The sequence below is a fragment of the Lepidochelys olivacea genome, assembly GCF_965140295.1.
Source record: "Lepidochelys olivacea isolate rLepOli2 genome assembly, chromosome: 12".
In the NCBI taxonomy this organism is placed as follows: Eukaryota; Metazoa; Chordata; order Testudines; family Cheloniidae; genus Lepidochelys; species Lepidochelys olivacea.
The window spans coordinates 37,816,223-37,829,059 of NC_140422.1; the positions used below are offsets into that span (position 1 = coordinate 37,816,223).

The following is a 12,837-nucleotide window of genomic DNA, read 5'->3' on the forward strand; positions in this document are numbered from 1 at the left end:
GGTGCACTTGGCAGCCATTTCTGCTTTCCATCCGGGAGCAGCTAGGCATTCTGTCTTTGCCAACCCCGTGGTTGAGTGTTTTCTGAAAGATCTGGAAAGGCTGTACCCGCAGGTTAGACAACCGGTCCCAGTGTGGTCCCATTTGAACCCCTGGTGACTTGCTTGTATACCTATCATGGAAGGTGGCCTTCCTAGTTGCCCATATGACTGTCTGTCCATACCATTTGTAGGGCTTCCGTCATCATGTTATTTAGGTATGAATTGCATGATCTAACTGCACACATGTGCATGTATGGTTCTGAAAATCTGAGCCACTGTTCTCTCTCCCTAGTTTAAAATTTGCTTCTTGCCTCCTCACTCCCGTTTAGCTTATGAGTGCAGTGGTTTACAAAATTCTGTCTCATCTGTGAGCTATTTCACTCTAAACAGGTGTCCTCATCTTTTTCCAGTGTTTCAATATTACTACCTGTTACATTTCACCATATCATCAGTGTATCCATTATCTATTTGTAACAGAGAGAGGCCTCCTTTCCCTATTCTTCCTCAACATGGCAAATTCTGAGGCATCCTTCGTGTACAGCCCCATTACGCAACATCTGTTCCCATATGCTCTTGGCATGCAAGCACTGACTCCCCTACCATGAGCAGCATGCTGCAGCCCTGAACATCATGTCTCCAACAGCTTATGTTGTTTGATTCCTGTTTGTATAAAGTGACAGTTAGCCTGAGATGTCCCATGAATTACTTCGTAAAACTTAAACCTTGCCCTGCTGTATTATGCTGCCAGTTCCAAATACTGTATACCCTTGCCTCAACCCCAGAATCCACCTGCAATTTGTTGATTTACCTCTACTGGAGGCAGTGTGCGACCTGAAGAAGTGTTTAAATGTATTTATTAATGAAATTTGTACATACTGAAGGGGAATATATGGAAATCCAGGGTTACAAGAGTGATTGCCACAGTATAGTATGTGACAGTGTATCTTATCTGGAAAGCTTTGGCACATAGTGACAGCTGAGATGTACTCAGAGTTAAAACGCAACTGCTTTTACTGGATGTTGTTGAAAAAAATTATAAACCTATTTCTGTATATACAGCATATTAGTTTGTAGGGCAATAGACGACACTCAGAAAAACGTGGTCTCGGTATTTACAGTACAGAATGTGCTTTCATTTTGCTGACACCTACGGAAAGGAAAATATTATACAGCAACTGATAGTTTCAGTCAATTTTCTGCCTCCTTTCTGAGGCAAAATGTAGAAGTTATAAAATGATCTCAAAAAAGCATATTTTCTTGCTGTCGGTTGCCAGTGAGAACTTGTGGGGCTTGCAGTGCTTCTGTAATGGGCTCTTTGATGCCAATTCTTTCCTGTCTTTAGTTAGTTTGCCTTTGTTCATTTTCTGGTTGCTCTTTGAACAAATATGCAGCTAATTTAGACCATCAATAAACAGAACCAGTCTTAAAAAAATGTAATGGCTTAATGCCTATAATAAACCAAATAGATTATATATAAAAGGTGGTAAGATATGCATATGAATAAATGAAATTCTACAAGAACTTCCATTTATTTAAAAATTAAAAGAAAGCGGCAAACATTATAACGTTTACAGTCTTGTAAATCTAGAATTTTAGCCCTTTCAGCCCCAATCTAGCAAAGCACTTATACACAGGTTTAACTTTAACCACACGAGCAGTCCCCATGATTTCAGTGGGACTACGCGAAAGCTTGAAGTTAAGCACATGTTTAAGTACTTCACAGGATCAGGGTCTTAATGGAACGCTTGATGGTAAAACTAGCTGGTTGTTGAGAAGAGAGACAATTTGTGTCAAGAGAGGGGGCATAGGAAACAACTTTATATTAAAAACCAGAAATTTAGACTCAAAATAATCTTTTACGTGTTGAGCCTATTAGATTGGGATATGCAGTTAAATATATTATTAGCAATCTTTCACTTAGCAAAGCCCTGTGAACAGGCCGATAAAATAAAAAGCACCAAGGAAGCCTAAAGAGAGCTTCATTGGTTAACAAAAATGGTTGTCTTTCCATTCTAGGAATTTTGAGTGACCTCATAGTCAGCTGAGATGAATTGGAAACTCCGTTCTGTGTTGCTGGGCCTATTGATTGGTTTAGCTGAGAAGCAGCCAACTCAATTTTCGATCAGAAATTGGACTAAGTCGTAGTTGTGGGTTTTGTAACATAACTCTTTCATCATTAAGGTAGTTAGATGGGATTTAATTGCAATATTACCAAACCCAAAAGTTTAATCATGACTCAGCCCCTCAAAATCATGACATTTTAAAGAAAATATACATACCTTTTTTTGCCTTATAGTTTTTGAAACCTTAGGGTTTATTCTTTCAAGCTTTTTGTCTTCAACCGTGAGGGCTAGAAACTTCTTCTTCTTCTTCTTTTTTTTTTTTAATGAAAGCTGAGATTACCATATGATCAGATGACTTCAGGCAACTGGGGCTTAAAGAAAAACAACAAATATTGCAAGACTTGCAATAAAATCATGAGAACTGGCGATGCTGTATTGGGAACTAGTGAAAATGCTGATAATGCCTTATGTATTTCTTTTCCATTATTTTTAACCATACTGTCCTGGAAGCAGAAACCATTTTTGTTACAGTTGAAACACAACCCTATGTTTGGTGCTTGCTTCTTCTGTTTTTCTTGAAACCAGACCCATGTTTACTGCAAAGCTTGTGAACCTGGACTGAGTTTGCAACAAAACCAAACCAATGAGTTTCACTGGAAAATCTTTGTGCAGCTTAACTCACAGGATCCTTTTATTTTTACACAGTGGATGGGGAAACCAAAATACTCTGTTGAAACGGCTATATTAGGAAAGTGTAGAAAAGCTTCCTTAGAATGACCTGACTTGATAGCACTAGGAATACCTTCAAAAGGTCACTTCCTTCATCTTGCAATTCATAGTTAGGTGGTTTTGAAGAATCAGCAGACATGCTCTAGAACATTGGTTTTCAAATTTTTTTCCTCGTGACCCAGTTGAGGAAAATTGTTGATGCCCCGTGACCCAACATAATTTTATCTTTTGACTAGAGTTTTCATAAAATCATAGTACTGCAATACATTCCAGCTTTAGCCCACTTTACATAACTAACATTAGACACTAGCCTAGTTATGCCTATGGTAAGGAGTGTGGGAGGTGGCCCAGCGTAGGGCAGAGGGTAGGGTGTGGGGATGAGGTTTCTGTTTGGGGGTGAGGCCTGCAGGGCGGGGCTGGGGCAGAGGGGTTCAGGATGCAGGAGGGGGCTCAGGGCTGGGGCAGAGGGTTGGGATGGGGTGGGGTGAGGGCTCTGGCTGGGGGGTCAGGTTCTGTGGTGGGGCCAGCGATGAGGAATTTGGGGTGCAGGCAGGCTGCCCCAGGGCTGGGGCCAGAGGACTCCCCCCAGCCCTCTCCCTGCCAGCAGCAGCTAGCTCTGGGGGAGGGGCCTCTCTCTCCCTCCGCTGTCAGGAAGCACAGCGTTCTGGGGAAAGGGTCCTTCTCTCTTGGCTGGCAGCAGTGAGCTCTGGGGCCAGGGGAGAGGCTTGCAGCAGCCCTGCAAGCCCCAACTTGCTCCCCTCCCCAGTTCACATCCACCCCCTACCTCTGTTCTCTCCAGGTCCCTGCTGCGCGGCCACGATCGTTATAATTTGAATCAGCAAGGTGACCCAGTGTCTGACATTCTGTGACCCAGTACTGGCTTGTGACCCATACTTTGAAAAACACTGCTCTAGAAGGCTTTTTAAAAAAAAAAGACAGCCCCTCCACTTTAGCTTATATATCAGTCCTGTTAGAGAATTAGTCCTGGCATCTAGTCACCATTAGTTTTATAGAAATTGTGACTGTAGGGGAGGTTAAAATATAGTTTTGTCTACTTTTGGCCAAGGAGCAACTCATCTATCAAATTTTCAGTACTGTGCATCCCAAACTTGATGGTGCCATTTCCACAAATGCGCATGCAAATTGGGAAATTGCATATACTGGTGGCCAGTTAAATACACAACTGATCATTTTGCACACATTCAGTTACTTGATTTGTGTGTGGTAATTTGTGTGATGGTTGCTGTAATTGCACACAACTGCAGTTTTGATAATCTCTGCCATCGAGCATCTCATATTCCTTGAGGTGACTTTGAGCACTTATCAACAGATGCTATTTCATATAATGCCTTCATCTTCTTGAATGTGTGAGAGTCCTTGCAGCCCCCATGTAGATAAGTGCATTTCACACAGAATGTGGATTTATATTGTGTCCTATCCTTTTGTGTGTTTTTTCCTCTTTCTAGGTCACCTCTTCTATAAATTTGGAATTACAGAGTCCGACTGGTACCGGATCAAGCAGAGCATAGACTCCAAATGCCGGACAGCTTGGCGGCGAAAACAGCGAGGCCAGAGTCTTGCGGTGAAAAGTTTTTCCAGGCGAACGCCTTCTTCTTCATCTTATAGTGGCTCAGGTAAAAGAAACATTGGAAAAATGGAAATTTACCCTAAAAAATTCATTTGTCTTTCAAAATACTTGAAAATAAAATTAGCTTCTATTAATCTACATTTACAAGAGGCTCATATGTAGACCCTACAAATTGCAGGATCTTTATGTAGCTATAATGCACTATCTATACTTGAATATAAACTGAGAAAACCGATGATGAAATTTCAAGTGATCATTTTGGAATAAGTCTGTGGCTTGTTGCAGCTTTTCTTGCAAGTAGAGTTTAATGTTGATGAGCAGGTGTGTGTGTGTGTGTGTGTGTGTGTTTCTGGCATGAGATGGAGGAAGGGAAGCCATCCACCAAACCATCAATAAATATGTTCTTGTTTTGAAATGAAAATTGTAACCGATTTCAGTAGGTAAGAAACATAATAGTTTCAATGGGTTATAATGTCTCGACTCCTTTCTGCAATAACGTTCTAGTTTGATTGCCCCTTCCCCAACCCCAAACAAAAATGTTGGCTGTTAAATACAAAATCCTCATATACTAATAATTTATATGCAAGTTCATGCCATTATGTAGTATACCCACTACATGGTAACCAATTGTTAAGCTTTTTAAGTAGAGGGGCTGTATATTTATCTGTGATTAAGATTCATAATAAGAATAAAAGAAAAATGAATCTTGTTGAAGAAGTCTTTTTTTCACAGTATGTTCATACAGTTTATTAGGACATGTTTAATTTTGTTCACAAAATATCTACCAGCCATCCTTAAAAATCTAGTAGGGAGTTCTATGTTTCCACATAGATATAGGCATGAACAATAATACAATGAAAAATGTTGACCTAGGAAATATTCTCATGGGGCATTTTTGGCTCATGCGTATATTAAAAGCAGTGTTGTGGGGTGTTCGTACATCATATATTAAAAGCAGCATTTTGGAGGTGAGCCCAAAGAAGAGGAAGTAAGTTTACTTGCCTCCATGAAGTTTCTGGTTGCATGTTAACACTAACCGCTGTATCTTACGCAAAGAATGTCTAAATCTGCTTTCAATGGACAATTTTATATACTGAAACTTGAAATAATTTCCAGAATCCTCAGATTAAAACAACTAATCAGCATAATGATTACCATAAATTATATTTATTGATAGGATTTTATTTTGAGGCTCTCTTTCAAAACTGTTTTCTTTATATAAAATGCAATAGTTGTGGACCTTAGAGTCACGTTAGCATGTACATATTGACTGGTGTTGGAGTTCATTATGGAAAGCTATTACTCATTAATCTGCTCAGTGAAAAAAGGACCAACAGTGAGATATAAAGCCCACAGATGCAGGTTGAGGGCATTTTGTCCTCTGAAAGCCACTATATTAACTCAAGAGGCAGTAGTCTCCTATCTAAACAAAAACTGCACTCTCTCTCTCTTTCCGTTGTAGCCTTTAAAAATGTCTTTTTATCCTGAATGTGATAAAGTTCTACTGAAACATCTGCACATTTAGCTTTCACGGCAACGAGATTCTCTTTGCCAGTGGTGGGACACAGACAGTAATAGTAACCTCCACCTTTGATAAATGTGGATGAAATGTTCCATGGGTTTCATGGTTTCTGTGTCTTACGTTTTCCTCAGAACATGGTTGGTCCTATTTCCTGGGATTGTTTGAGGTCCTGTGTGAATCCACCAGGTATCGTCACATCCAGGAACTGTGAAAACACTGTTAACAAAAAGTAGCAAACTCTAGTCAGGCTCTGCTGCTGCTCTGAAAACATTTATGGCATCCCAAGAACAGGTGGGAGCCGTAGTGTTTCACCTGAAGCTTCTCCAGCAGCGATTTGAAAAGAGTGGAAGAGGTATAATGAGAGCAGGAAGGAAGGGATAAGAGGCAGGATGAGAGTATAGGGAAAAGGAAGGAGGAAGGATTTTTTTTTTTAAATTGATTCATGCAGTGTTAGGAGGGGGGAAAAAGATAACTTTTGGATGACAGAGTTGTAATTCCATCTCAGTGTTCAGGTAAATACATGAACCACTTAGGCTTTGCTTTTCTGGTTTGACATTCCTGGAACCCCTTGGTTGAATTACAGGCCCATAATTCATAGGCTTCTGTTACTTATTATATACACTGTATAATGGATGTGGCAAAATTCCCACTGCCAGCTAGTAGGGAAAATAAATCATATTTTACAGCTCTGAAGTAATCTAAGGTCTGTATTTCACAGTTATGACAACGTAGCTGTCAAATATGGCTTTTTAAAGTGTTACATATGAACCCAGACAACTTTTTATGGTAGCATTTGCTTCAGGGAGCAATGTAAGGTGAGCCTTGAATGGTCTGAAATTCAGCTACTTGAGAAACTCTCTCTTTCCCTATTGTTTGCCCATGCTGTTAAGAGAAGCTTGAGTGTTCCTTTAGTCAGGTCTTAGGATACAACACTATGGGAGAGATTGTAGAGTCTTCTCAATACCTGTCCTTCCCTCACCTATGGAACTCTCTTATTCTGCTTGTTTGCTGGAGCTGGTATATTACTGCTTTCACGTCATACTAAGGTGCACCTGCTTAGACAGGCATTTAGTTTAGAATTTTGTTCTGGGCTGGTCAATGAATGTTGCCGTTGGGCAACAATAACAGTAATGACTGGACTGTCTAGTATAGATGCTTCTGTTTGATTTAATTAAGTTGTAGATACTGTTAGGTGACTAAGTACAATGAGTGATCTATATAAATGGGTATATAATGTGTATTTTAATTAAACATCTACCTTTTAGGTAAAATATGGTAGTTGCTTCACACAGGAGAGGAAGACTATGACTTGCATAAAAAATACATCTCAGGATTAGTCTGCCATCAGAAACCGTTCAGTTTTCTTTCTGTGTTCACTGTGATGTCATCAAAACATTCTGAAGAGTGTGTGGCCTTATAGCTCAGTTTCTTGTGAAGTATTACGGTTGATCTTCCTAAACAGTAATGAACAGGAGTCCTAATATTTGCACAGTCAAGAATAATATTAATTATTATTTTCAATGCACACTTTTGTGCACTCAAATAAGTAACAAAGAGAGTCCAAGTCTGACAGGATGTGATAAGTGAGTGTCATAAACAGACCAGGAAAGTGGGGTGGGAGAGGAAGGACAAAGTTTACAGTAATATCTTACAGTTAATCAATAAGGCATGGTCATATCTACATAGTTTCTTTAAATTAGTTTCTCTGTGTTTCTTTTAATGCTTCATAGGCTTCATAAGACAAGGTGGGTGAGGTAATATGTCTTATTGGACCAGCTTCTGTTGATGAGAGAGACAAGCATTCAAGCTTACACAGAGCTCTTCTTCAGGTCTGGGAAACATAGAGTGCCACAGTTGTCTTGTAAATATTTGAGGCAGGCAGCGATGCCGTCATTGTGAGGGATGTTGGTATATCGGGAAGTGACATCCATGGTGGTGAGGATGGTATTCTGAGGGAGATGGTTAACATTGCAGAGTTTGTGGAAGAAGTCAGTTGTGTCCTGGAGGGAGATGGCCCTTTGTGTAGTGAGTGGTTTGAGGATGGGCTCTATGAGTGCCGATATTTCTTCAGTGAGAGTGCCGTGGCCAGCTATGATGAGTCTGCCTGGGTTCCCTGGTTGAAGGATCTTGGGGTGGGTTTGTGGGGGACGAGTTTGTAGAGTGTTTCTTGGAGTTGTTTGGGGAAAGATTTGATGATATTCTTAAATTCCTGGGTAAATTGTGGTGTGGGGTCTTCTTTGAATTCCATATACTAGATGGTGTCAGACAGTTGTCAGTTGGTCTCATTAATGTAGTCTTCATGGTTGAGCACTATAATGGCACCCCCTTTGTCTGTTGGTTTGATCACTATCTGGTGGTTAGATATCAGGGACTGTAAAGCTGTCCCCTTGGCTTTGTGGCAGAACCGAGCTTTTAGGATGGATGTAAATGAGGTGAGAGAGGTGGCTTGGTTGAATAGGTTTGGGGAGCTTGTCTCATGTTTAGGTGGCAGCACATAGGAAGGTATACGGTATAGTAAAATAATATATAAAACACTACCATTATGGTATTTAGCAGTGAAATTATTGTACTGCAGAAATCATAGTTGAACAGTAGCATGGACGTCCAATAGGTGGATGTTATTCTTGACTATATTTTCACTTTAATATGTGTTTAGAGTCCAAGATACTTTTATCTTCCAGCCACAGATCAGTTTCCCATGATGCATACAGAAGACAAGAATGTTCGAGGTACGTATGATGGCCTTGTTGGAATGGAAAACACATTTTTTTAATAACTGTTTGTTTTGTAGATCCCATTCAGCTCTGAAATACAGCTAACTGTCGCCCACCCCAAACTTGGTAGTACTCCAGTCCGTAGTGCAGGATAGCAGTTTAAATCAAATGCATAATTCAACCAATAAATAAAAATAATATTCCAGCTATGTTTTTCTTGATGTGGACTGGAATGTGGTAGAGTCTGATCTGATCTGTCAAGGTTAGCTGTTCATACAGTTCCAAATATTTTTAACATTTTAAGCCTGAATAGCTTATCTCTGTTGTTGATGATGATAACTAGCAAGCCAGCTGTATAAAAAGTCTTTTAGCTAGTGGATTTCTGGAAAGGAAGAACTGAACTTCAAGAATCTCAGCTTATGCTCTAATAAATTTGTTAGTTTCTAAGGTGCCACAAGTACTCCTGTTCTTTTTGCGGATACAGACTAACATGGCTGCTACTCTGAAACCAGTGAATAACACATGTGTTTTAAAAACAAATAGTTTTTAACTGAGAATATCACTGATGTATTTCTTTGCACAATACAAGGCATGTGTTGACAATTGATTTGGATGCACTTCTACCATGGCACATTTTAAAATTAGTTTTAGAATTTTACATATCCTTTTGGCATCTTTTTGTAATTGTCACACTTGTTTTAAAGTTCCTGATAATTTTGAAGGTCAACACATTTTCCTGTTGATCAGATCAGTCAACCTGTGGAACTCTTTGGCAGAGGATCTTGTAAAGGCCAAGACTATAACAGGGTTCAAAAAAGAACTAGATAAGTTCATGGAGGATAGGTCCATCAATGGCTATTAGCCAGGATGGGCAGGGATGGTGTCCCCAGCCTGTGTTGCAAGAAGCTGGGAATGGGTGACAGGGGATGGATCACTTGACGGTTACCTGTTCTGTTCATTCCCTCTGGGGCACCTGGCATTGGCCACTGTCAGAAGACAGGATACTGGGCTAGATGGACCATTGGTCTGACCCAGTATGGCCGTTCTTATGTTCTTAATTAAGCAAAATGAATGAGTTTGGTAAAATGTAGCCAGCTTAAAAGCCACTATCAATTTATTAACGGCTAGACCTTTGCCCTTAGCCCCGAGTGTGGGGTTGTGTGTAACTGTGCTGCCCTAGGAGAAACTCTTTGGCAGAACTGTGACTCCCTTATTGTTCCCATGAGCTTCCAGTTTACTTTGGCTCCTCCCAGTTCATACCTCTCCTCCATCTCTTTTCCATTTACTTGTTTGCATAGGCGGGAGGGAACTAGTAGCCCTATTCAATTTATCTTCCTCCCTGTGCCTAGAGTAGCCATCTGAGCAGGCTGCCCAGTTAGGAGAGTGAGCCTTACAACCCCTTATTCCCCGTACTTCTGCCTTAGGCTGGGCCACAGTGTGGCCCGAAGGCTTTAAAAGCTGAAATGTCTCAAAACTGTTATCTGGGGAGAAATATTCTGCAAGTCTGAATATTTATTTTATTCCAAGTCCATAACACATCTCTATTTCAGTGTGATCACACCAGAGCACAGCATGTAGACTGCCTGCCTGAGCTGCTCCTTACTCTGTGTGGGAGCAGCCGTCTAACAAAACACTGTGCATTTTATTCAGAGGAGAAAATAATGAACTGGGCACACAGTAGCAGCACCCTAGTGCAAGTCCCTCCAGAGCTGGGTGTAACCAACCTAGTGTCCTGGAGGAAATAAACTATACAGAAAGCTCATGTAGTACTCTAGGATGGGGAGCAATATAATGTTTACCAAATAATGAGGGACAAATTGAAACACATTTTCTAAGCTTATAAGAAAGCATTGCAGATAATGGAGAGTGGAAAAACTTTATTGACCCTTTCACCAGGTTCAAGGTGATAAAATAACTGTTGGTTTGTAGCTTTGTTTAAACTCATTGGTTGCCAGATAGTTAATTCTTCTTGATATCCCCTTGGGAAGTGTTAGTGGGGGTTCAGAAAGTATTCTTTTGAAAATGTATTTTCTTTCATATTATTTCTACCAACTGATACGTGAAGTGGACGCACAGTGTCAGTTTGTCTGCATTGCAGCCCAGCTGTTCTGAAAACATCATTTAGAAGCTTAAAAATATTTGTGAGGGCTTGGGGTATGTATGTGTGCATGAGGGTATACTATAGTCTCTGTATTAGCTGTTTTCCTGAGTTTTAGGTTAGTTTTTTTCCCCTCCTGAGATTATTGATGAATCTTTATATGAATACAGTGAATGAAAGGCACTAATGAGGAAAAAGATCTAACGTAGAGCTGAATTACATACCGGTAATTAGCATGCAGTGATGTTTTTAATCACATATCTCTGAGGGCTGATTAATCTCAGAATAGCTTTCAATTATAAATCACAGTGTGTGTGTTTCAGTCAGGGGATGCTTATTAGTACTTTTTTTTAAGTGCTGTAAAACAATGACGTTCTCTTCTGTATGGGACATTTGCGTGCCCTTGTTCAAAACTGGGCAAGCACAAAGCAATAGTTTAATACTTTTATATTTGGGAATGGCAAATATCTAACACGTCTCACCATCATTTAAAACAATGTGTTCTATTAGTCCTGGCATTTCTTTTAAGAACACAGTGAATGAGCTGTTATACAATAGCTTTTGATGAAAATGCAGGCCCTAATTAATTTGTACATTTATAATAACCAACCGTGTGGAAAAGAGCTTAATACATGACTGGGTTAGAATGCTTAACTACATTCTTTTCGGTGGATATGTGTGGTGGACAGGGCCAGCTCCAGGCACCAGCGTTCCAAGCAGGTGCTTGGGGCGGCAGTCAGAAAGGGGCGGCAGAGTTTCCGCAGTGGCGGCAATTCGGCAGTAACTTCTCCGTTCCACCAGCTGCGGTGGCAATTTAGCGGCAGCTTCTTCTCTCTCTCCTGTCGTCCGCGGCGGCAATTCGGCGGCGACAGGTTTTTTCACTGCTTGGGGCGGCAAAAACAGTAGAGCTGGCCCTGGTGGTGGATGTGTTGAACTGCAACCATCCATGTTGATGTAGGTTGTGCTGCTGAATGGCATACTCTGAGGAGGGAGACAAGGATTATACTGAGCGTGTAATTTGTAGGGGAACTGGATGCATAGCTTAGAGGATTAGTAATGGGATCTAACATTTTTTATCTCTCGGTTGCCGGTCTATGTGTAGTTCAGGTTTGTAGTAACCAAAGCTGTTACCATCTGACAGCTGTTCAGTATATTATTTGAAATGAATTTGGTGCAGTCTAGTTCCCAGCAGACAGGTACAAAACTTGTCACTATTGTCCTCCTAGTTGGCAGTTCCAGCAGACTGGCTAAGGACTGGGGTAGCCATGAAGACTGAACTGTTGGTGGGAATGTGGAGAAGCTTACATGGTCACTGCCCTGCAGCATGTCCTATTCTGTGACCCAGTAGATGACTTCAGTCTGCAGAGCTTCTGATCTGGTATTTTTTACCATTACTGTAGTGTATTCACTTCATTTTTTAAAATTTGATTTCCTGAAACCTATCTGGCTGTAACCTGGGTTTCTTTTTTGGGGGTCTGAAGAGCCCATTATGAGAATTGAATTGTTACGTGCGTCCTTGTCAAAATGATCTGGATACATTCACATTTAAGGAGGTTGCATGTGCTTGAGTGGCATTCCTAGATGCTTGTGCTGACTATCATTAGACATGTTAAACTTTATGAGTGAAATGTTCAAACTGAAGTATTTTTCTGCTTGTGCAGTATATGACGTGACTAGCTTTATATCATATATCTTAAAATTAACAAATTTACTCTTGTCTTTTCAGTATATCACAATTAGAAGTTAACTGTGCTGACCCCTAGTCTGTGATGCCTAGGGCAGCATGAGACGGATACTATAGTTCTTAATCAGGCATTGTCAATGGGAGTTTTGCCTGAGTAACTATTGCATCAGGATACTGAAATCTTAAAAGTTCAAAAGTAACTAATCTCTAGACTAAATATGTCTAATGAAGCAGTTAGAAAAAAAATGAACTTATGCCTTTTCACTGCTATTCCCCTCCCCCCCCAAGATATTCATTAAGATTGCTCTACGTTTAATTGGCTGTGCAAGTTTACAGCAGTCGCAGGATTTATGGGCTGTGTAAAGTAATTGGAGTAGATTGTTGGGCTCAGGGAGAAGTT

The 12,837-nt window shown here is 40.4% G+C and overlaps 1 protein-coding gene across 3 annotated transcripts in view; it reads left to right on the top strand.

Moving 5' to 3' along the window:
* BANP (BTG3 associated nuclear protein) overlaps positions 1–12,837 on the top strand; it is a 272,200-nt gene that overhangs the window by 151,991 nt on the left and 107,372 nt on the right. For all 3 annotated transcript variants that reach the window (XM_084644987.1, XM_084644986.1, XM_084644988.1), the window contains one exon: positions 4,298–4,465. In XM_084644987.1, coding sequence (XP_084501113.1) covers positions 4,298–4,465 — 168 coding nt within the window. The remainder of the gene's footprint in view (positions 1–4,297; positions 4,466–12,837) is intronic.